Source organism: Corythoichthys intestinalis, chromosome 8 (assembly GCF_030265065.1).
Source record: "Corythoichthys intestinalis isolate RoL2023-P3 chromosome 8, ASM3026506v1, whole genome shotgun sequence".
In the NCBI taxonomy this organism is placed as follows: domain Eukaryota; kingdom Metazoa; phylum Chordata; class Actinopteri; order Syngnathiformes; family Syngnathidae; genus Corythoichthys; species Corythoichthys intestinalis.
This window is the reverse complement of record NC_080402.1, coordinates 19,569,593-19,595,316: the sequence shown is the minus strand read 5'-3', so window position 1 is coordinate 19,595,316 and position 25,724 is coordinate 19,569,593. Positions and strand designations below refer to the sequence as shown.

Below are 25,724 nucleotides of genomic sequence, written 5' to 3'. Positions count from 1 at the left end.
CTATCCATGGATCGCTTTAAGAGAATATTAAAAATGTTAATGCCATCTTGTTGATTTATTGTTATAATAAACAAATACAGTACTTTTGTACCATATGTTGAATGTATATATCCGTCTTGTGTCTTGTCTTTTCATTCAAACAATAATTTACAGAAAAATATGGCATAATTTATAGATGGTTTAAATTGCAATTAATTACAATTAATTAATTTTTAAGATGTAATTAACTCGATTAAAAATTTTAATCGTTTGACAGCCCTAATTATTATTATTGTTATAAGACCAAATGAACCCCATGAAGCTTTAAACCAATTGGCTATAAAGCTTCATTGCTTCAAGAAGCTTCATTTGGCCATCCCTGCTCCCTTGGGGGAGACATTAAATCTCTGCTGCCACCTGCTGTCAACACTGTTGTCGTCCAACATGCATCGCAGCGCTACAGATGTAAATTACAATCAAAATGCATGTTCTGTGCAAATTATTTCTTCAGTTACTGTTTAGTTGTTTCATTAATTGAGAGTTATGTTTTTTGGTAACACTTTATTTGACAGTGGTGCCATAAGACTGTCATAAGACCATCATAACTATGACATGACACTGCCATGAGCATTATTGAGTGCTTATGACTAGGGCTGTCAAACGATTACAATTTTTAATCGAGTTAATTACAGCTTAAAAATGAATTAATCTTAATTAATTGCAATTCAAACCATCTATAAAATATGCAATATTTTTCTGTAAATTATTGTTGGAATGGAAAGATAAGCCACAAGACGGGTATATACATTCAACATACGGTACATAAGTACTGTATTTGTTGATTATAACAATAAGTCAACAAGACGGCATTAACATTATTAACATTCTGTTAAAGCGATCCATGGATAGAAATACTTGTAGTTCTTAAAAGATAAATGTTACTACAAGTTATAGAAATTTTATATTAAAAATCCTCTTAATGTTTTCATTTTAATAAAATTTGTAAAATTTTCAATCAAAAAATAAACTAGTAGCCCGCCATTGTTGATGTCAATAATTACACAATGCTCATGGGTGCTGAAGCCCATAAAATCAGTCGCACCCAAGCGCCAGCAGAGAGCGACAAAACTCCAAAAAACACAAGTAACAAGTGGACATTGCACTGTGCTGTCATTTTAATCTGTTTGAGCGGGGCATGTGCGTCAAATATTTTAACGTGATTAATTTAAAAAATTAATTACTGCCCTACTTATGACAGATGTTTTTTTTGTGTGTCATCCGGCAAATTCTCTCACTTTTGAATGGATGTAAAAGATCCGAGCTCGACATAAATGGAGTTAGTGACATAATTTGCCGGATGAAACCAAATGACAACCGTCATAAGCATTCATTAATGCCCATGATAGTGTCATGTCCAAATTATGACGGTCTTTTGGCAGTCTTATGATGTATAAAAGTGTTATAAAAAATAAATAAAGTGTTATCTATTAACCCAAATACATCAACAAATAAGCCACACTGGACTGTAAGCCACAGGACTCAAAATGAGGGGGAAAATTAGTGGCTTACTGTCCGAAAATTACGTAGTTTTGTTTAAAGAAAAGATTGGGAAAAAAGATGGTTGACAACACATCATACCGAAAGTATCAAAGATAACTGAATTTCTTTTGTATATGCTTTATGATGGTATATTAGTCCACTTGTATTTGTTCAACCACATTGCTAAATGCCTTCATTGTTTTTTCCTTTCAAAGAAAGTCACATGAAAGCAGTTTATGCAGTCTCAAACATCTTTTTGTACTGGACTAATTAAATGTAATAGCTCTTCAAATTGAATGTGAATAAAACATTTATTTGGTGCATTTTTATCGTTTTTCCTTGTTTCCTAAGGCATCTCCTGCTAATTTCATTAGGTTTAGGTCACACAGTGGCTCACATTGTGGGAACTTATTTCGTTCCACTAAATGGAACCAATGCTGTGTTTTTACATTGTTCATCTTGGCATTTCAGAGGATGAATACAATTTAAAGAAGCATTCTTGTATTTGACACCTACATCTAAGGTCTTTTGTTGCCTTTATATTACCTGGAAAAGAAAACACATAATTATGTTGTGTTTTAAAGTATTTTCTACCTGCTTTTGTTATCCAATATTTGTTTTGTTTTTTTAGCTGTTCAGTTTTACTGAGATTCCCCTTGCTACGCTCAAGTAAAGGCATTATCTTTGCTAAACACATGCATGCCCCAAGCACCGGTGATTGATGTTCCCCGACACTTTATTCCATTCCTCTGATAAAGAAACCACTAACAGAATGATTTCATTTTCTCTCCTTCTATAACGCCTTCCCTAAAGGAAGTGGAGGTTTGTATAGATATGTTCCTTGGAACTGAATTTGTCATGTAGGGTGCATGTACTGTATTTCAAGTGTCTTTTGAACCATGTGCTTATTGTCCATCCATATGGTTAACCTTGTTTCAGGAGCCGGGAACATGGACCCCATCCAAGCCCTTTGACCAAGGTCTGTGCAAATACGGCATACACACAGTCATTTTTACGCAAATCTGCATACGTAGTTGTATGTGTGTTCACTTAAATCTGGATTTTTAATTTTTTTTTGTTGGGGGGGGTGTACTATTTTAGTAGAGCTGTGCAAAAAAGCCTCAAGTAAATCTGAGATGTTTTATTTTATTTTCTTTTATTTTGCCAAAAATCAAATTTACGATTATTAATTTGCCTAATGGTGAAATACCGTATTGGCCCCAATATAAGACGGCCCTGATTATAAGACGACCCCCTCTTTATCAAGACTCAAGTTTGAAAAAAGACTTTTTGAACACCAAATTAATTTTTAGACGGAAAATAATTACAGTCCATCTGAAACAAATGATTATAACAATATTAGGGCTGTCAAACGATTAAAATTTTTAATCGAGTTAATTACAGCTTCAAAATTAATTAATCGTAATTAATCGCAATTAATCGCAATTCAAACCATCTATAAAATATGCCATATTTTTCTGTAAATTATATATATATTTTGTAAAATAAATTGTTGGAATGGAAAGATAAGACACAAGATGGATATATACATTCAACATACGGTACATAAGGACTGTATTTGTTTATTATAACAATAAATCAACAAGATGGCATTAACATTATTAACATTCTGTTAAAGCGATCCATGGATAGAAAGACTTGTAGTTCTTAAAAGATAAATGTTAGTACAAGTTATAGAAATTTTATATAAAACCCCTCTTAATGTTTTCGTGTTAATAAAATTTGTAAAATTTTCAATCAAAAAATAAACTAGTGGCCCGCCATTGTTGATGTCAATAATTACTTACACAATGCTCATGGGTGTGGAAGCCTATAAAATAAGTCGCACCCAAGCGCCAGCAGAGGGCGGCAAAACTCCATAAAACACAATTAACAAGTGGTTATTTCACTCTACTGACATTTAAATCTGTCTGAGCGGGACATGTGCGTTAATTGCGTCAAATTTTTTAACGTGATTAATTTTAAAAATTAATTACCGCCCGTTAATGCGATAATTTTGACAGCCCTAAACAATATATTTGAGAGAAAAAGCATTTTATTTTGCCTCATTCAAATCTTAATATCTGAACATTTAAATATGTAACTAAAGTGCAATCACATTCGTAAATGAATGGCTTCTGGTTTTTGAAATTTAAATAAACTAATCTATTGTGATAAAACAACAAAATTGCAATAACTGCATTAACCATCAAATTGAGGTCTAACTGTAACTGGAGTCCTGAAACAAATCTGAATAAGGAAAAACGTTGCAATAAAATCATGCGAACTGGTTAAACTTGAGAGTAGCTGAGCTCTGTCATGACAGAACATTACTCCTCAAGTTCAGCATTTGCTTCAATGATATCTGGCGCCATCTAGCGTCGTGAATGGGTATAATGTCTAGACCGCGAATATAAGACGACTCCCACTTTTTCAGTCTTATTTCAATGCAAAAAACACTAACTTATATTCGGGCCAATACGGTAGTTTGACTCAGTTTGCCTTTTTTTTTTTTTTGTTAGAGCTTTCCCTTTTGAGCTACACAATTTAAGTTTAACACACCATCATCTTTCTTACATCACGCTCAACTAACAATTATTTAATGAAATGGCTACAACAGTGGTTCCTCAACATACGATCGCATCAACATACGATCCTTTCGACATCCGACGTAAAATTTGTCTTGTCATTTGTCTTGCCTTATGAAGACAAGTAATTGGTGAAAAGAATACTCAAGTAACGTGTAACATTGTCAGTAACTGCTTACGATGTTTGATTTTTTTTTTTTTTTTTTTTTAAACAATAGTATTTTATTTTTCAGCACAAAGTTATCTATATTGACATTTGTTATTATACTTTGAAGAAGAAGATAAAGTAATTGAATTCCAGCAAGAGAAAAAAAGAATACAGAAATGAAGCAGCATTTGTCCAAAGACCCCCCTAGTGGAGAAAACATATTTCTTCTTATGAAACTAAAAGGATCATATCTCCGGTTTTCCGTGCTCAGTTGGTGCCGAATAAAAACTGGGAGAGACGTTAAAATCCGCGCTTTCGAGTCATGTTGAGGGCAGTGCACTATGTTAAATACTTAATTTTTTACGGTGCTTTAAAGATGCCACATGATTGAACAGGCCCGCGTGATCATAGAACGGCAGGCTTGAGTCTGATTAGTATATTAGAGTCATGTGATTATTGTTGCGATGTCTCATTGGTGAAACTGGTAGCGCCACTGTTGGCGTCTCCGGCAAAAAATAAATAAATAAATAAAATCTAATATGTAGAATAAAGAGGAAAAATGTAACGACTTGTGTAGCCCAAAGTAGCGGAGTAAGAGTAACGTTTATTCTTCACAAATCTACCCAAGTAAAAGTAAAAAGTATGGCTTAGTAAAACTACTCTTTGAAGTACATTGTTCTCAAAAAGTTACTCAAGTAAATGTAACAGAGTAAATGTAACGCCTAACTGGTCAGCCGTGATTCTCATGCGTGCACATGTTGTTTTTTTTATTGGCATGCTAGCAAACCCCATTGACTCGCGCTAGCTTAGCCACTCCGGAGCCCTAAAAAAAAAAAAAAAAAATTACTTACAAACTGCACGGAATTTGTTGAAATCAACCCGACCGACTAATTGAACCGCCACTAACTCGAAGATTAAGCTTAATGTAAAAAATTCTGAACTTCCCCTTTAGGTGCAAAGTGCAGTTTGACCAGTGATTGGTATTTTTCTTCAGTTATTCTGAAAAACAAAATGTGACTGAAAATTTTTTTTTTTTACTTAATATATATTTCCAATAAAATATAATTAAAAAACTGGTGAAATCATTGCTAATTATTATTACTTCAAATCACTTAATAAGAGAAAAGACTAACTTTACAATACTCCACCAACTGAATTCTTTCAACATGGTGTCATATTGTATTTACCCTAATATACTGAAGCTAATGCTGCTTACTTTATCTTTAAAGATCCTCAACCTGTTTTTCAAGTTAATATCAGTTGCTATGTATTTTTTAATATAAACTTTTTTTTTAGGGGGGCGGGATTCAAAGTTGCTGATGCGCTTTCAGCAAATTCTACAATGGAACAGAAAGTCAAACACACAAATGCACAATGATAATGCTTGTGAAAAGCTGGAGTAGTTCACAACTCACTCCTTTACGCTCCAATACAGAGTAATTGGCCAATATTGGCAGTCCCACATATACAGTGGGGCAAATAAGTATTTAGTCAACCACCAATTGTGCAAGTTCTCCTACTTAAAAAGATTAGAGAGGCCTGTAATTTTCAACATGGCTAAACCACAACCATGAGAGACAGAATGTGGGGGAAAAAATCAGAAAATCACATTGTTTCATTTTTAAAGAATTTATTTCCAAATTAGAGTGGAAAATTAGTATTTGGTCACCTACAAACAAGAAAGATTTCTGGCTGTCAAAGAGGTCTAACTTCTTCTAACGAGGTCTAACCAGGCTCCACTCGTTACCTGTATTAATGGCACCTGTTTTAACTCATTATCGGTATAAAAGACACCTGTCCACAATCTCAGTCAGTCACACTCCAAACTCCACTATGGCCAAGACCATAGAGCTGTCGAAGGACACCAGAGACACAATTGTAGACCTGCAACAGGCTGGGAAGACTGAATCTGCAATAGGTAAAACGCTTGGTGTAAAGAAATCAACTGTGGGAGCAATTATTAGAAAATGGAAGACATACAAGACCACTGATAATCTCCCTCGATCTGGGGCTCCATGCAAGATCTCACCCCGTGGCGTCAAAATGATAACAAGAACAGTGAGCAAAAATCCCTGAATCACACGGGGGGACCTAGTGAATGACCTACAGAGAGCTGGGACCACAGTAACAAAGGCTACTATCAGTAACACAATGCGCCGCCAGGGACTTAAATCCTGCACTGTCAGACTTGTCCCCCTGCTGAAGAAAGTACAGGTCCAGGCCCGTCTGTGGTTCGCTAGAGAGCATTTGGATGATCCAGAAGAGGACTGGGAGAATGTGTTATGGTCAGATGCAACCAAAATAGAACTTTTTGGTAGAAACACAGGTTCTCGTGTTTGGAGGAGAAAGAATACTGAATTGCATCCGAACAACACCATACCCACTGTGAAGCATGGGGTTGGAAACATCATGCTTTGGGGCTGTTTTTCTGCAAAGGGGTCCAGCACGTCTGATCTGTGTAAAGGAAAGAATGAATGGGGCCATGTTCGAGAGATTTTGAATGAAAATCTCCTTCCATCAGCAAGGGCATTGAATATGAGACGTGGCTGGGTCTTTCAGCATTACAATGATCCGAAACACACAGCCAGGGCAACAAAGGAGTGGCTTTGTAAGAAGCATTTCAAGGTCCTGGAGTGGCCTAGCCAGTCTCCAGATCTCAACCCCATAGAAAATCTGTGGAGGGAGTTGAAAGCCCATGTTGCCCAACGACATCCCCAAAACATCACTGCTCTAGAGAAGATCTGCTTGGAGGAATGGGCAAAAATACCAGCAGAAAACGTTTGGCCTCCGTTATTGCCGACAAACGGTACATAACAAAGTATTGAGATGAACTTTTAGTATTGACCAAATACTTATTTTCCACCATGATTTGCAAATAACTTCTTTAGAAATCAAACAATGTGATTTTCTGGTTTTTTTTCCCCCACATTCTTTCTCTCATGGTTGAGGTTTACCCATGTTGACAATTACAGGCCTCTGTAATATTTTCAAGTGGGAGAACTTGCACAATTAGTGGTTGACTAAATACTTATTTTCCCCACTGTATACATCATTATCACTTTAGATTTGTCCCATCAAGCAAAAGTTACTATTATAATAGGAGTGGGAACCTCTTGGTACCTCACGATACGATACGATTTGCGATACAGAGCTCACGATATTGCCATCCCTCCCACTTCAAATGGATTGAACGTCTATGGCCATCAGTGGCAGCCAATGTCAGGCAATGAGGTATTTTTGGGCCATTTAAGGTCATTTACCTGTTGATTTTCAGTTACTTCCTGTTGATTTTGGGGTATTTTATGGGTCACTTCCTGTTTCTTTTGAGTTACACAACAGGAAGTGAGCTGGGAATCACCCAAATGAATAGGCAGTGACTCAAACTCAACAGGAAATGACCTGTAAATGCCCTAAAATGAACAGTAAGTGACCTGTAAATGTCCTCTGAAAATCGGACAGAATGACTGAACGCTCTGGTTTCGAATGAACGAGCGTTCCCAGTCTAAATGGATTGGGCGTCAAGCACCGTCAATGCAGCCTTAGAGTTAATTGAGACACTATTATGGTAGAAGATTTTAGTACCAACTTATTGTTCCATTTTTTTTTTTGTTTTTGTTTTTTTGACATTGACACCTTTTTAAAACGATATTTCGATTCTTGGCAGGAGCATATCGATAACCTTTTGGGATAAAAAGTAGAGATGTCCCGATCGATCGGCATCCCGATTTGATCGGGTCCGATCACGTCATTTTCAAAGTATCGGAATCGGCAAAAAATATCTGCCATGCCTTTTTTTAATATATATATATTTTTTTTTTATTAAATCGTTTTCTAATTGTATTTAACGTTACAGACATAATATGTTACACTCATCCAGAGTCTTTAGTTTAGGCTTAAGGTAGGGTTATCAAATTTATCCCGATAACAGCGGTAATTAATTTTTTAAAAATGTATCACGTTAAATATTTAACGCAATTAATGCATGTGTTGCACGACCCACTCACGCAATTGTCGCGCTCAATCTGTAATGGCGCCGTTTTACCCATTTAAAGAGATAAAAGGCAGCGTAAATGAGTAGAGTGAATTTTGGCAGCCTTTGGAGCCTTTTTTTAATAGGCTAAAGCCTTACAATCCCTCTCCCTACGATTAGAAATATCATGGGAAGTAATGTGGGGAAGCAAGGTAGCAATTGATCTTATTCTTAACACCTTATGTTATTTTTCAACGCAGACACTTTTTTAAATATATATATTTTTTAATTAAATCGTTTCCTAATTGTATTTAGCGTACAGACATAATATGTTACACTCATCCAGAGTCTTTAGTTTAGGCGTAAGGTAGGGTTATCAAATTTATCGCGTTAACAGCGGTAATTAATTTTTTTTTTGTGAATTTATCACGTTAAAATATTTAACGCAATTAACGCATGCGCTGCACAACCCACTCACGCATTGTCACGTTCAATCTATAATGGCGCCGTTTTACCTATATATAGAGCTAAAAGGCAGCGTTAAATGAGTAGAGTGAATTTCGGCAGCTTTTGGAGCCTTTTTTTAATTGGCTAAATGCTTACAATCCCTCTCCCACTGATTAGAAATATCGCAATGTGGGGAAGAATGGTAGTAGTTGATCTTTTTCTTAACACCATATGTTATTTCCCAACGCAGAGAAGATATATCAATTGGTAGCACTACGCACAGTCATGGTTCCACTTCCCATCATGCATTTGGGTTTAATGGCTGCAGTATCATTTACTGAAAGCTCAACAAATACACTAGATGGCACTAGATGGCTTAGTCACAATATACAAAGTCACAAGTCTTTCCATCCATGGATTCCTCTCACAGAAATAATGTTAATAATGTAAATGCCATCTTGAGGATTTATTGCCATAATAAACAAATACAGTACTTATGTACTGTATGTTGAATGTATATATTTGTCTGAGTTTTACTCATTTTTTTCTTAATGCATTGCCAAAATGTATATGATCGGGAAAAATTATCGGGAATGATTGGAATTGAATCGAGAGCAAAAAAAAGCAATCGGATCGGGAAATATCGGGATCGGCAGATACTCAAACTAAAACGATCGGATCGGGAGCAAAAAAACATGATCGGAACAACCCTAATCCAAAGTATCACGATATATCACCATTTCAATATATTGTCACACCCCGAATTTAAAATGTGTTTGTTTCTCCACATTCTTTTTCATTATGACGTGTTTTATTATGTGCTGTACAATACGTTATTTTTCATTAGTCAAAACAAGTAACAAAAAACAATTGTGCTATTTTGTGTCTGCTGAAAGGATTAAGAGAAGCAGAAAAGGAATGAAAGTCACTAATTTCTCATCCTCAGTTGTGCTGGCGTGCTTATCTAATGAAGCGCGCCAACATGCCTGGATAGAAAGACTTAATGGGAATCAAGAGGAGCTGCTGCTCAGTCACATGGACTTGGTTTGCTCTCAAATTGAAATTTAGCATTCATCACAGCGGCCGTTTGTCATTTGACAGATGACTAGCTAGTTCTCTTTTCTCCTCAGGCGGATGATCATCTAATAAGAGTAAATGACAACGGAGACATCATTTTTATCCTGTCAGTCACCTTGAGTCGCCTTTGTATTAGAGAGGGTGATAAATGTATATTTACACCCCAGCCCACTGGGAGATGAGCGCATAAAAGTCACGAGTGTAACCTCTAACACTCCGTATCCACACTGGACACGACAGGGAAACAATAGTATTAGAGAGTGCGTTGGAGGATGGAGGCTGTGTAATCTAGCAAAGCTGCTCAGGGATTACCCTAAGGTTCTTTAGCGGCGAGGTCGCTCACAAACTGTTCTCAGATCAGACTGAGCAGGGCTTCAGCTCCTCTCTGTATGTGTCACAGGATGCGCCAAAGACAGACCTGCAATCAGTCATGTGCTTACAATAAAGACGACACCCTCAGGCTAACGTTCACATCTAAAATCAGCTTTCTTAAAAGCTGCCCGTATCCCTCGGTCGCTACCAGATCAGTTTAAAGAATACCCTATAGGTCCTGCGTACAGCTAAGGCTGATGTGAGGTCAGACGCAGCATCTATAACTAGTTCCATCTGTTTTTAGCCGTAAGGATACTTACGGTATTACGGCTTTAGGTTTGGCGTGAGAGAGACATTAGTGGCTAGAATTAACGTGTGCAAACAGATGTCTCACACGTATCCATGTAGCTCAAAAGGATAAAAATGAAAGTACATCCTTTGACTAAAGAATTGCTGGCACATCTTTGAAAGAACAAAACGAACATTTAATCCTAGGAGATTATTCGCTTTGCCTGCCGTTCTTATTGTTTTTAGAGAGGGCCTTTTTTAGAAAGAGGTGCAATCGCACTACAAATATACACACTTAAAAGAAATCTTTTTGTCTGTGCGCAGGCCTTGATCCAGCCAAAGACCCTTGTCTGAAGATCAAATGTGGCCGTCACAAGGTGTGCGTGGCTGAAGACTACAAAACAGCCGCTTGCGTCAGCCAGAGGAGGGTTAGGTAATCAACACACATTCAGGGGCAGTTTACATGGCGACTCTGCGACACAAAGATGCAATGACTGTGTTGCGGCGTGGCCTCGCGTTCGTATGGTTTCGGCGAAGACCATGGGCGTAGGTTTGGTGTTGATATTGGTAGGGACGAAATAACAGCATAACCTGCATGTACACTTTTTTCTGGGGACGGGACATTAATAAGACCAAACATATTTGGATAATGGGGGTCAGGGCTACATTTCTATCCAATATGAACCTAATCAATTGATAGGCTAAATGATTAATGCAAAATAAATCTGTATTGACCTATACTAATTTTCACACTGCAAATTTATAACGTCTTAATCTGATAATTTTTGTTAAATCTAATCAAATAATTTTCGCCATCTTTTTTGAGTGATAAAGTCTAGTTAACAGATTAATGCGCCAGATTCTTCCACTTACTTTAAGTAAATATTACTATTTGTTCGTATTAAGCCCATACATCAAAAAGTTGGTCATTTTTCACCTAAATCAATAGAAAAATTCTTTCAAATGATGTTTTGAACAATATTCTTGAATTAGGAAGAGGCAGAGGAAGAGGCAAAAAAAAAAAAAAAAATTTATTGCAGCCGACAGCCGCTACAAACGACGCCGACGTTGCTAAATACTAGCCCGCACGATGATACGTTGGTAGCAGGTAGCGTCTGATGAGTCTCATAGAGATCACATGTATGTTGAACTAGATGCCAAATGACAGACTCGGCCGCATCTGGGCAGCGTTAGTAAACAGCCGCCATCTTAAAGCAGTAGAGTGCTAAGCGCTGATAAAGAGCACTAAGCGCTAATAAATAAGATTAACGTTACTGTCAGTAGCTCACGTAACGTTAGCCCTGCGGAGGGCTAGGTTTCTATTAATTATGACTACTGTCGATGCGTGGCTGACCTGTCTTACATACAGGCTTTAACATAACATAGCGTTGCGGAGTGATGAGGGTGTAAAATAAAAACTCAATAATGCTAACTATCAATTTTAGCTCAGTAGTCATTGCTGGATAAGACACCAAGTAGCACTGGTCCCTAATGTGCTCCAATACAGCCTGTATCATACATTTATTTTGAACACTGCAAAAACTCAAAATCCTATCAGGACTTACAGTTTAGACTAACTTAAAACTTCACTAAAACTTTAAAATGGCTTGACAGAAATAGAAATTCAATTGAAAGACGTGGGAAAAAATCCTAACTTTTAAGTGATGTGTGTTATCAAGCGTAACGGCATTTTTAGGTATACATATATATATATATGAGAGAGAGAGAGAGAGAGAGAGAGAGAGAGAGAGAGAGAGAGAGAGAGAGAGAGAGAGAGAGTATAAATATATATATATATATTTTTTTTAATAAGATCTAAATGTTTTTTGAGTGAAAGCAGTGAATTAGTGTTTTTTTTATTCTAGTTACATCTGAGATGCAATTGTTGGCTGTTTTATAATAAAGACTGATTGAAAATGGTTCAAGATTGGATGAAATGTCTTGTTTTCTCATGTATATTTATAATTGCTCTTCACCTAAAAATATATTTGTTTTATCCGATTACTCGATTAATCGATAGAACCCTCAGTCGATTACTTGATTACTAAAATATTCGATAGCTGCAGCCCTAAAATATATAAACTTTTTGCTTAAAATAAGTCTGTTAAGATAATTTTCAGCTAGCTGCTTTTCTTATTTCAACAAATCTCAGTGAGTAAGATCTACTTGAAGCACTGTAGCAGTAGCAAAATTAGTGGCGTGTTCCCCACCTCCACAACATTGACGTCTTTTTACATTACTTACAGTGGCTGCTGCTGGCAGAATAAACCTAATATCCCTCGTCTTTGAAGGGGGGGGGACATGTTGTATTGCTGTTGGGCTGTGAATGCGTTTGTGTGTGTGTGTGTGTGGGGGGGGGGGGGGGGGGGGGTTCAAGTCATCAGCCAAACAAGCGTTTGAGTGAAAAAAATGGACTGGTACATTCAGCGAGTGAAAATTGGTCAGTGTAAGTCTAAACATAATGAAAGTACTGTAATTCGCTTATTAATGGTGGATCAATTCTATCCTTACAACACTTAGGAAGACAATCTACCGGTAAATGACCTATATAACTGTCATTATGTAATGTAAATAAGGTTGCTTAAAAGTTGGTGGGGATAATTTGAGCATCCTGAAAAGTTGCTAGTGTTATATCCCTACCTTCCCTATGCAAACCTACGCCCTTGGAATTCTGCCTCCAAAGTGGAAGAATTCGATTGCGGGGGCTTGAAGGGGACTTGCTCCGCATGCATATCAAAAGCTCCAGCGGCGCGGGACTTGGCCGATAATGTCAGCACTCGTACACGTCACATTGGGCGTGCGAAGCGGTTCTACTAAACATTAAAAATATGGCAGAACGTCGGCTTTAATTTCCTGTTTTTATATCTTTAATTCAAATATGCTGAATGTTTCAATTTTTGTGCGTTTTTGAACAAAAGAAAATGCCATTGCTTGGAGTGGGCGGCCATGTTGTCTTCCGGGATGAGGAGGTCAAAGTGCGTCATTCGCTGTCGCCTTGTAAATCTGCACTGACCCCTAGGGCCTGGCATGAATACTACATCGTTTTCATGCGGAATTGCGACATTGTTCGAATGGAAACGGAACAATATAAATGCAAACATGAAATTTTTCGTCATCTCGGAGAGTCACCATGTAAACGGCCTCTCAGTCATGTTAAAATAAAATTGCCCTGCTAAATTGCAGTCAGATGTTTCCTCGTGACAAAAGTGTAATGAAAGATGATTGCCTTGGCTTGTTTGTAGCCTGCTGTGTTGTCTCCTCACTTATTTAAGTGGCAGGAAAGCGCTACAACCAGAGGACATTTCCTATGTTTGCGACTGGTTGCTCCGCTCCCTTGTGATGGGGACTGTTGAGTCCAATTACCACAGTGCTGATGCAAAGCTCTGCCAAGTTATGTGAATGGGCCTTGAATATGAGTTTGTTGTGTGTGTTTGGTGGGGACACTGCAGACTGGACTGAGGACAGCAACGCCTTGCTGACCTCATTTCCAATTTTTCGCCACCGCAATACGTTACCAACAAGTAGACATTTCAAATGAGGAAGCAGTCACACATAAATCTTCAATTTGTGCTCGCAAAGGCATCATTTTCATGACCATATTCATTATTTTTTAGCTTTAAAGATGCCAGTTTGTACCAGAATCCTGGCTCCAAGTGCAAACCCTGCCCCGTGGTCCACCCTTCCCCTGTTTGTGGAACCGACGGACACACCTACTCCACCAAGGTACCGTTGAGTGCAATGAGAAGTATGGGTGGGACAAAATTACCGTCGTCATAATTTTGGATGATTGCATGGACTATGGTTAGCGGTTTTAACTGATTCATTTCTGTATTTTAAATATTTGTATTACTGGAACACTTTGTTCTGAGCTCCAGTTTTAATGCTAGTGTTTTATTAAACAGAATGACACTTCCAGGCCTTCCATCAAAGTTTTTCCCATCTAGACTGCAATGATAATAAGTCCTAATAATTAATTGATTAATTTTAATGCCTAGTAACAACACCCACAAAAGTGGAATTGCTTGACAACAGCAATTAAATGAGGGTCTCCAGCTGAATTTGAACCCGTGTTTCCCATGCGACAGACGAGCACGCAGACCACAGCACTATACTTCCGCGTGACGATAGAGTCGTGATTTTCCTTATAAAGCAATCGCAACCCACATGCGTTGTCTTTTAGGTAAAACCTCCCATAGCAAAGCAAAATTGAAGATGAGATCTTGTTCATGTCTAATTTAAATCTCTGAGAAATGAATCAGCAATAATCGAGACCAGAGTGGTTTTCTCAGTTTTCTCAAATTTGTCTCATGAGAAGTAAGTCTCATAGTGAGCATTACATGAGAAGGTCTTGAGAATAGTTCTACAGGCAAGATTTTTCAATAAACTCTCACGTGGAGCAACCTTACATTGTGCCAGTCACAAATTTTTCTCAATTTGATCTCCTTCCAGTCTGCAATTACTCATTTTGGGTTTTCAAGATTCTTTTCATTGTAAAAAAGAGTTGTGTCTGCTCTGACATGTCTAATCACATCTTAATTCATCTCATGCCAAAATCCTAGAAAATATTATAATTGGTCAAAGAATTAAATAACATCTGGTTCATTTGGGTTATCTTGTTCAATGTAAAAATTAGAGATGTGACCGAAAATTTGGCGCCGAAAACTATCGGTTGCTACAAATGCATTATCAGTTTTTGGTTTCGAAGACCGAAAGTTTACCACAAAATAGTGTGAAGAACCTCAGTCCTCTTGTTTGATGACTTAATCAAAACAGGCAAAACTACTGGCGTACAGGCAACATGTCTGCGATTTGGAAGTTTTTTTTTTTTTTTAAATATCAAAGAAATATATGAATTATTAAATGAACCAAAATATAATCAATTTTCTTCATCGTTGCTAAACGCTCTTCCTGAAGTTGCTTTCCATTGATGTGCCGCGTCACATCGAGCACAGAGCATCTGAGCGCGTGCGTGGCTCAGTGGTAGAGAAGTTGTTCCCCAACTCAGAGGTTGTGAGTTCAACTCTCTGTCCTGATGAATACATCTAAATATCCTTGAGCAAGACACTGAACCCCACATTGTTGTGTCATCAGCAGGTAGATGAGGATATAGACCCTACCCACCTACGTCACAAAACCACGTGCTCGCTGTATGGTTCCGCCCACTTGTCCGTCATTTTGACTCTGTATTAGCATTGTTTTCAATTGATGGCGGAATTTAAAATGCATTTCATGGAAGACCCGGTGCTTTCTGATGCCGCAAACTCACTGGATCTGTTGCATAAAAGGCGTTATGAGGAAAAGCTTCGTTCTATACAGTCGCCAGATCCATATTTGATGCCCAAATCGATGTTTTTCGACCCACTGTCTTCGCCCTGTCTGCCTGACATCTGCTACGCAGATATTTACAATTATCTTGTCCACACTAAATCAGCCTATTCTCACGAAAATATGAAAAACTTCAAGAGCTTGGAGGCTTATAAATACTTCGTTGCTGGTTGGGTGAAACAGGTCCTCGTCCACGAAAATTCGGCAGGAATCTATCTTGTGCTTGGAAAGGTGAGTTACGAAATTTTCAATTCAAAATCTTTTGTTATTGCTAACATCCACTGTCAAGTCTAATGTATTTCATGTCGTTTGTCAATGGAGTTAAGGCTTTTAATGTTTATATGGTTTAGCGATAGCACTCTCACTACATACATACGTGTATGTTGTCGGCGATTAGCCTAGCAATGATCTTAATTGTGGTTATTTGTCAGCCCCGTAGACGAGGCCAGTTTCTTTCACTTGGTACCAGCTAAATATTATTCAAAAAATAACGATGGTGGAAGAAAGGGAAGTCACAAACATCTTGAATTTGAAACTATGTCGTACTACGTCGTATGTTGTTGGCGATTAGCCTCGCAATGATGTTAATTGTGGTTATTTGTCAGCCCCGCAGACGAGGCCAGTTTCTTTCACTTGGTACCAGCTAAATATTATTCAAAAAATAACGATGGTGGAAGAAAGGGAAGTCACAAACATCTTGAATTTGAAACTATGTCGTACTACGTTGTATGATGTCGGCGATTAGCCTCGCAATGATCTTAATTGTGGTTATTTGTCAGCCCAAAACCCTCTAAGTATATCTTAAATGCATCTTACCGGATATAAAATGACTACTACATAGTCTGTGGTGATTTTTTGGTGCCCAGTTTTCACGTCGAATTGCAGCCGTCCATTTCGCTCTCTTTGGATCCCTCGGAATACGGTAAAACTTCAAGTCTCTCCTTCCATCTTCTCTGTTAGTGCAACCAACAGCCACACACGCCTTCACCATTTTGATTATTAATGTTAAGGAGCAGAAAAACACGCCGTAAATAGGAGAAATGTACGTAGCCGTAACAGGTTAACACTATGTTTTGACGGACAAGTGGGCGGTACCATTCAGGAGAGCGGAGTTGTGACGTCACGTGGGTAGGGTCTATAGTGTCTAAGTGCTTTGAGTCCCTGAAAGGTGCTCTACAAGTGTAACTCCATTTTTAATTAAGAGAATTTCTCTTCTCAAATATTGCTCAAATCCGGCTTTCTCAAATCAATCGCCTTTGTCTCAATTATGTCTTTGCTCATTTTGACTCATCACTTGCTCCTAAGGGTACCCTTAGGAGCACAAACTCAGAAACAAATAAGCAGAGAATGAGATAAATTTGAGATGATCAAATTTGTCTCACGAGACGAGATTAAGCAACAGATAAGTAGCAAATTTTTCCTATGGGCTGAAAGGCAACTGAAAAGACAGTGCAGCTGGCTTGACCACGGAATTAGAAAAACGTGGCTCACTTCAGACAGCAAGCAGACAACAATAACATAGGGATTGCGTAAAAGTTTTTTTTTAACACAAAAAAGCACGCGATTGCGAAAAGGGAGACACAAAGAGGATCCGTGACAGTCGGTCAGGACCATTAATTTTTTATTTTTTTTAACGAAGGAAAACCGCAGTGAGAGGCAGACAAACAAAAAAATAAGGCAATGATGCAACCAGCAACGAAGAGATATGCAAACTGTCAAATGGCAGCAAGTCAATTACTCGGCAAGCCACCTAGGATCGGTTTAAAGAGACTGCTGATGAGCTGGAATTGGATGCATGTACGATATTGGGAACTCTTCCCACAGCTCTGTAACAAATCAATCTGACTAGCAGCAGCAGTTGCCAGTTGTTATACTAGCTTCGCTTGCCAGCTAGCACAGCTATTCTCCCAGTCCAGCCCAAAACATGGCGCCCTCCGTAGGTCAAAACATGTACAAAATATTATAGAATTTTTAAATCAATGGCAATAATATATGTGTTTCTAATAACATATTTTAGTAAAAGAGAACAATTGTGACTTATTGGAGCCTACAAGTCTTTAAGTCCGAGGTTTCCTTTAAATAGGCAAAGTGCGTTTTTGTTTGATGAACAAGGAAATTTTATGCAATATATTGAACACAAAAAATGTATAATACAGTGCAAAGTCTAGGAAAAGCACTACCTTTTTTATAACAACATTTTCGCAGCATTCCTTTTCACTTAGTGACGTAGGAGGGCAGACTTAGAAACATAATGCTTAAATTACAAAATCAATTTCAATGAAACATTGTTATTCCAGCAAACAGGAAATCTTAAAGGCACTTAAGACTTTTAAATCTCATTCAGATACGTGGACAAGAATATCATGAGGTGTTTTGCTGTATCAGGACTTTGTTGTTATCATGGGAAAAATACAGCAATAATATTGTATCGGGAGCTACTCGGCGATTCACACCCCTTGAACACATAAAGCAAAAATGTTATTGAATAGAAACATGGGAGTCACATCTCTTCTCATAATGCGACTTCCATTTTTCTTCCTTTCTCGGGCTCATTGTATTAGTGCAAGTTAGACTACCAGGCATGCATCAGCGGCAAGAAGATTGCTGTCAAGTGTGCTGGCATGTGTCCTTGCCCTACTCAGCCTGAAAAGAGCTCTACAGAGACGAAAGGTGAGACACACACACACTCACACTAAGATGAATACTGTGATGCATGATCAGGATGAACAGGCAGATGATATCCTGCCCCCTTTTTCAAGCTCATTGATCACCTGAAGCGATTCCGTCTCCACCAAAAGAAAGGAGCGAGGCAATAAAGCAGCATCATTAATCATTAGTGTTGTTCTCACTCAGTGTGCAGCGAGACTGAACTCAAGGAAGTAGTGGGTCGACTGAGAGACTGGTTTAGAGTGCTACGTGACAATGGCAACCACAAGAGAGACAAGCTCCAGAAGAACAGTGAGTGACAGCAGAATTATGCTACACTACGCATTTTCTTATTCAGCGATATAAATTCTGATTGTCTTTCCTCGCCAGAATTTGAGATCGGGGCATCACCTGTATGCAAAGATCCTCTCGGATGGATGTTCTCCCGCTTGGACACCAACTTTGACCTCCAGCTTGGCCAATCAGAGATCAAGAGCCTCTACCTGGATAGAAATGAGCCTTGCTCTGATGCATTCTTCAAGTCGTGCGATACACACGCCGACAAAGTTATTTCCAGCTCTGAATGGTGCACCTGTTTCCAGAGGTACACAGGTAATATGACAGAAGAATGTTTCACGTTTTATCATTAGTCTCCTTAAATATCAGCATTTTTGCATGCTGTGTGTTTTCCATCTCTGATGCGTGATTAGACCAATTCAAGATGCCAGACATGATGGCACGAATGCCGATTGGCTATGAAGTCACATATATGATATTTTCTGGACGACACGTCGCTCTGGAGTTTCAGTCGATCCAATAAAAAATGCCTCTTGACGGTTAAAAAAATAAAACATATGTGTCGCACCAGACTTTAAATTGCTTTTTTTAGGGGACAATGTACAGTAGGGCAAATAAGTATTTAGTCAACCACTAATTGTGCAAGTTCTCCCACTTGAAAATATTAGAGAGGCCTGTAATTGTCAACATGGGTAAACCTCAACCATGAGAGACGGAGAGAAAAAAACAGAAAATCACATTGTTTGACTTTTAAAGAATTTATTTGCAAATCATGGTGGAAAATAAGTATTTGGGCAATACCAAAAGTTCATCTCAATACTTTGTTATATACCCTTTGTTGGCAATAACGGAGGCCAAACGTTTTCTGTAACTCTTCACAAGCTTTTCACACACTGTTGCTGGTATTTTGGCCCATTCCTCCATGCAGATCTCCTCTAGAGCAGTGATGTTTTGGGGCTGTCCTTGGGCAACACGGACTTTCAACTCCCTCCACAGATTTTCTATGGGGTTGAGATCTGGAGACTGGCTAGGCCACTCCAGGACCTTGAAATGCTTCTTACGAAGCCACTCCTTTGTTGCCCTGGCTGTGTGTTTGGGATTATTGTCATGCTGAAAGACCCAGCCACTTCTCTTCTTCAATGCCCTTGCTGATGAAAGGAGATTTTCACTCAAAATGGCCCCATTCATTCTTTCCTTTACTCAGATCAGTCATCCTGGTACCTTTGCAGAAAAACAGCCCCAAAGCATGACGTTTCCACCCCCAATTTTCACAGTGGGTATGGTGTTCTTCGGATGCAATTCAGTATTCTTTCTCCTCCAAACACAAGAACCTGTGTTTCTACAAAAAGTTCTATTTTGGTTTCATCTGACCATAACACATTCTCCCAGTCCTCTTCTGGATCATCCAAATGCTTTCTAGCGAACCGCAGATTGACCTGGACGTGTACTTTCTTCAGCAGGGGGACCCGTCTGGCAGTACAGGATTTGAGTCGCTGGCGGAGCATTGTGTTACTGATAGTAGCCTTTGTTACTGTGGTCCCAGCTCTCTGTAGGTCATTCACTAGGTCCCCCCGTGTGGTTCTGGGATTTTTGCTCACCATTCTTGTTATCATTTTGATGCCACGGGGTGAGATCTTGCACGGAGCCCCAGATCGAGGGAGATTATCAGTGGTCTTGTATGTCTTCTATTTTCTAATAATTGCATCCACACTTGACTTCTTTACACCAAGCGTTTTACCTATTGCAGATTCAGTCTTCCCAGCCTGGTGCAGGTCTACAACTGTGTCTCTGGTGTCCTTCGACAGCTCTATGGTCTTGGCCATAGTGGAGTTTAGAGTGTGACTGACTGAGGTTGTGGACAGGTGTCTTTTATACCGATAATGAGTTAAAACAGGTGCCATTAATACAGGTAACGAGTGGAGCCTGGTTAGACCTCGTTAGAAGAAGTTAGACCTCTTTGACAGCCAGAAATCTTGCTTGTTTGTAGGTGACCAAATACTTATTTTCCACTCTAATTTGGAAATAAATTCTTTAAACAACAAACAATGTGATTTTCAGGTTTTTTGTCATGGTTGAGCTTCACCCATGTTGACAATTACAGGCCTGTCTAATCATTTTAAGTAGGAGAACTTGCACAATTGGTGGTTGACTAAATACTTACTTGCTCCACTGTATGTTACGTTAACATACCGGCCACGTTCGCATTTCGTTGTTCATGCATAATGTAACATTATCATACTGTACACTTATTCAGCATGTTGATCTCTATTATATTTTTTTATTTTAAATTCCCTGTCATGATGACATATCTGTTCAATGTGTTGGATTTTATCTAGTAAATTTCCCCCAAAAATGCGACTTGTAATACTCCGGTGCGACTTATATATGTTTTTTTCCTCTTTGTTGGGCATTTTATGGCTGGTGCGACTTATACTCAGGTGCGACTTATAGCCCAAAAAATACAGGAGCTTATTAGGTCCAGCAGATCTGTTTGTATTTGTTTATAAATATAAATAACTCTGATAAAATGGCTGAAAGGCATTTTCTGGAGGTAGCAGATCAAGAGAAGAAACTTGACACAGAAGTGGTGTAGTGCATTACAATTCATGAGAGAATACACTACTGTAATTCCTCTCACTTTTATTGTGTTATGCATGTTATACCCCAGACTTCTTTCAAAAGCATTTCCCCAGAATAGTGTCACAATAGCACACAAAAAGGTCAAGCTCTAAACAGCACAGCCTTTTCAGTAAGGCAGACGTGTGCTGTTTGTCACCAAAGTCCCTCCTTTCGCCTTTCCAGACTCCCCTTGTAAAGCTGAGCTGTCATCCATCGGCAAGAAGCAAGCGGGAAAGAAGCTGCTCGGTAAGCCCAAATGCACACATGCGTCAAGACACACTCATGCTAACATTAATGCGCCTTCCTCCACGCTGTGTGTGTTTTGGCTTCCGTTTGGCAGGCCAGTATCTGCCGTCCTGCGATGAGGACGGTTACTATCGCTCGCACCAGTGTCACAGCAGCAGCGGCCAATGCTGGTGCGTGGATCGCTATGGCAACGAACTGGCCGGCTCACGCACTCATGGTCCAGCTGACTGCGGTAGGTAAAGTCATCTGAGGGGACTTAAAATGGGGCCACCACTGTAAAAGTGCCGCATTCAAACACTGCAGAAGATTTCATTTGAAAATGATCATAAAAAGTGAAAACAGGATAATAAAAAAAAATCAATTGTTGCACCATTTGCCTTTAAAAAGAAACGATTTCACTAGTGACTTGATTTGAAAAAGTAACTAACAGTTACAACTAGACATGTAATATCGGATCGGACACCGATATGGGCAAAAAAATGCGCATCAGTATCAGATCGGCCGCCACGGAAAAATTCCGATCCAGACTTCCGATCCAAGTCTGGTCCGGGTTTTCCAGCGCACCGACTTACATAATCCATTCCAGTTTTTACTTCGGTTTCCCTATAATCCGGTCCCCATTTTACAGCACACCTTCAACACACTACATTACCATCTCCCAATTTACCGAGAGACTTTATCGGTAAAAATGTCAGCTGTGTGGGATTATTTCACCTTAAAGGACGACAAAGAGAAAGAGGCAGAGTGCAACATATGCCACAATAAAGTCAAGCGTGGTGGTAAAGCTGTAAGAAGTTTTAATACAACCAACCTAATCAAGCATTTAGCCAAATACCACCACAAACAATATAAGGAGTATGTTAAGAAAACCGAAGACAAAAAGAAAGGTCCTACGCAACTAACACTGGCTGAAACTTTTGCTATGTGTGACAAACTGGCACTTGACAGTCCCAAAGCCCAGGGAATAACAAGAGTCGTTGCCGAAGAATTCATTCTGGATAAGGTGCCATTATCTCTCGTGAGTAAAGACGCACCATCCAACACTTAGAACCATGGTACAACATGCCCAGCGCGGCCTTCGGGACGCAATGAGAAACGGACCGCATTGCGTCCTAAGAGTAAACATCATGCTTGTCATAGACCCGGGTAATGCCAATGCTCAACTCACGGCTTTAGCTCAACTCATGCCGCTGGATAAAAAACACAAGAATACCTGACTGCTGCTGACAGCCGCTGCAAACTACGTCAACATCGTTTTACTGTAGATAATAGATATCATATGCATATAGAACTAGATGCAAAACGACAGACTCGACTGGGTTAGCAACATTGAAGTATGGAAAACTAGATGCGTTAGTAAACATCTGTTTTGCGTGTGTGTGTTTGCCGCACGCGCTGTTCCGGTTTGTGTGTCAAAACACCGGCTCTGATTGGCTTACCATGACACATGACTCTAACCCTCAGCCAATCACAATCACTTCCATCGCATCTCTCCAGGTGGTCCATTCAGGTAGCCTCGTCCCCCTACTCCTCCCGTCACCCTGAAAGCGTCTGCCGTCCTCAAGATGGAAGCAGCATTCTTTCTGTCTGACAGTGGGGGATGGGAACGAGGCTCGCATTCAGGTGTAGCAAAAACAGAAACGTTAGCAAGCTTTGGAAAGCATTGTCTAATTGAATGAGCAGGGATAAACAGACTGGAGTCATAAGAAGTACGTGCTGTAATATTCTGATACAGAATTATCCGAGGCACCCTAAAGTGCACACGGCGCCATTATTGTTTTGCTCACATGATGCGGGAGTGAGTTAGAGACACGGCCTGGTGAGAGCTGTACATTTGTGTTAATGTTGAAGTTATATGTTTTATTAAAGAAAGAGAGTGCCAGCACGTCCTGTGTGGTATATCTTTGCTAATAAAAAGCACAAAACAAAACACGTGCGCTATTCTCGAACCTGAACGCACCCCAAGTCTTGGATGACAAATAAACAGAGCAGAGTAGACTCGCTACGGCTGGTAGTTTCTTCAATTTATTCAGAGTAAGTAACGCACCGCTTTTGACCGTCAGTAACGGTAACGGCGTTGTGACGGCGGAAAAAATAATTTGTTAGATTACCCCGTTACTGAAAAAAATAACGCTGTTATTCCCAACACTGATCTTGAGACACTCCTGCCTGCTTGTATGCAATAAAACATTTGTCTTATTTCCACTTAAATCTGGTGTTGGAACGCAGCGTATGTTTGAGTTTATCACAGTGACAGCCAACTTAACTTCTGCCCGGGTCCGGCCCCCTACAGGAAGGTGTGTCGAAATGCCTGTGGGAGCTGTCTTTTCAACTGATGGTGGAGTCTAGGAGCTTGATTTTTAGCATTGTTGACAGCTCAATGTGTTTAAAATCTTATAGCTGACGAATACTCCAAATATTGCCTGTGCAGTCCCTGACGAAAATCTTGTCGCTTATCCATTTTGTAGAAACAATTGCTAATAACCTTACTTTTAATTATTCAAATGGTTTCAGAAAATGCTCATATGAAAGCTAAGACCCTCCCAAATGATGTTGAATGTACAAAAATATATTTGTTTCAATGAAAAAAGATTTATCATTTAATGAAGAAATAAAGGTCAGATTTTGGCAAGACAAAAGTTTTGTCGCCTACAGAAAGTAGTGTGAAAATTAAACAAAAAATGTACTTCAAATACAAAAATATGTTACATAACATAAGCGAATTAAGTAGTGGTGCTGTTAGATCCAAATTTAACATTTTGTATGACTTCCATGGGCTTTGTCAAGGATTCTTACAATTTATTGATGAAGTCATTAGGAACATCAAAGAAAGCAGTCTTGCATGCCTCCCAGAGTTCATCATCATTCTTGGGTTTCGTCTTCCATGCTTCCTCTTTCATCCTACCCCAGACATGCTCAATGATGTTCATGTCTGGTGACTGGGCTGGCCAGTCCTGGAGGATCTTGATTGAAGTATGCAATGGAGCACCATCCTGCTGCAGAATGTTGCCCTTTTTATGGTTAGGAATGTAAGAGGCAGCTAAGATTTGTTGATATTTCAGACTATTTATGTTGCCTTCCACCCTGCAGATCTCTCGCACACCCCCATACTGGATGTAACCCCAGACCATGATTTTGGTAATAATGTAACCACCAAACTTCACTGTTTTCTGAGTGAATCTCAGATCGATGCGGGCTCCAGTAGGTCTCCTGCAATATTTGTGGCGACTGTGCTGTAATTCAATGGAAGATTCATCTGAAAAATCCACCTTTTGCCACTTTTCCAGCGTCCATCCTTTTTACAGGCTGTGGGCCTTGGCAAATGCCACACGGTTTTTTAATTGTCTGCACCCTGAGAGATAAATAGTCTGAAATATCAACTAATCTTAGCTGCCTCTTACATTCTCAACCATAAAAAGGGACAAATTCTGCAGCAGGATGGTGCTCCATCGCATACTTCAATCTCTACCTCAAAGTTCCTCAAGGCAAAGAAGATCAAGATCCTCCAGGACTGGCCAGCCCAGTCACCAGACATGAACATCATTGAGCATGTCTGGGGTAGGATGAAAGAGGAAGCACGGAAGATGAAACCCAAGAATGTTGATGAACTCTGGGAGGCATACAAGACTGCTTTCTTTGATGTTCCTGATGACCTCATCAATAAAGTGTATGAATGCTTGCCAAAACCCATGGGAGTCATACAAAATATTAAATTTGTATCTAAAAGACCACCACTTAATTCGCTTATGTTATGTAACATATTTTTGTATTTGAAGTACATTTTTGGTCAATTTTCACACTACTTTCTATAGACGACAAAACTTTTGTCTTGCCGAAATCTGACCTTTATGTCTTCATTAAATGATAAATCTTTTTTCAGTGAAACAAATATATTTTTGTACATTCAACGTCATTTGAGAGGGTCTCAGCTTTCATACGAGCCATTTCTGAAACCAATTGAATAATTAAAAGTCAGGTTATTAGTAGGGCTGTCAAACGATTAAATTTTTTAATCAAGTTAATCACAGCTTAAAAATTAATTAATCGTAATTAATCGCAATTCAAACCATCTCTAAAATATGCCATATTTTTCTGTAAATTATTGTTGGAATGGAAAGATAAGACACAAGACGGATATATATACATTCAATATACTGTACATAAGTACTGTATTTGTTTATTATAACAATAAATCAACAAGATGGCATTAACATTATTAACATTCTCTTAAAGTTGATCCATG

The 25,724-nt window shown here is 38.9% G+C and overlaps 1 protein-coding gene across 1 annotated transcript in view; it reads left to right on the top strand.

The window, feature by feature from the left end:
- Nucleotides 1-25,724, top strand: part of spock3 (SPARC (osteonectin), cwcv and kazal like domains proteoglycan 3) — a 51,464-nt gene that overhangs the window by 20,096 nt on the left and 5,644 nt on the right. Inside the window, exons 3-10 of the mRNA XM_057843462.1 lie at nucleotides 2,458-2,497; nucleotides 10,673-10,781; nucleotides 13,963-14,071; nucleotides 18,235-18,343; nucleotides 18,527-18,631; nucleotides 18,710-18,931; nucleotides 21,419-21,481; nucleotides 21,576-21,713. Coding sequence (XP_057699445.1) covers nucleotides 2,458-2,497; nucleotides 10,673-10,781; nucleotides 13,963-14,071; nucleotides 18,235-18,343; nucleotides 18,527-18,631; nucleotides 18,710-18,931; nucleotides 21,419-21,481; nucleotides 21,576-21,713 — 895 coding nt within the window. The remainder of the gene's footprint in view (nucleotides 1-2,457; nucleotides 2,498-10,672; nucleotides 10,782-13,962; nucleotides 14,072-18,234; nucleotides 18,344-18,526; nucleotides 18,632-18,709; nucleotides 18,932-21,418; nucleotides 21,482-21,575; nucleotides 21,714-25,724) is intronic.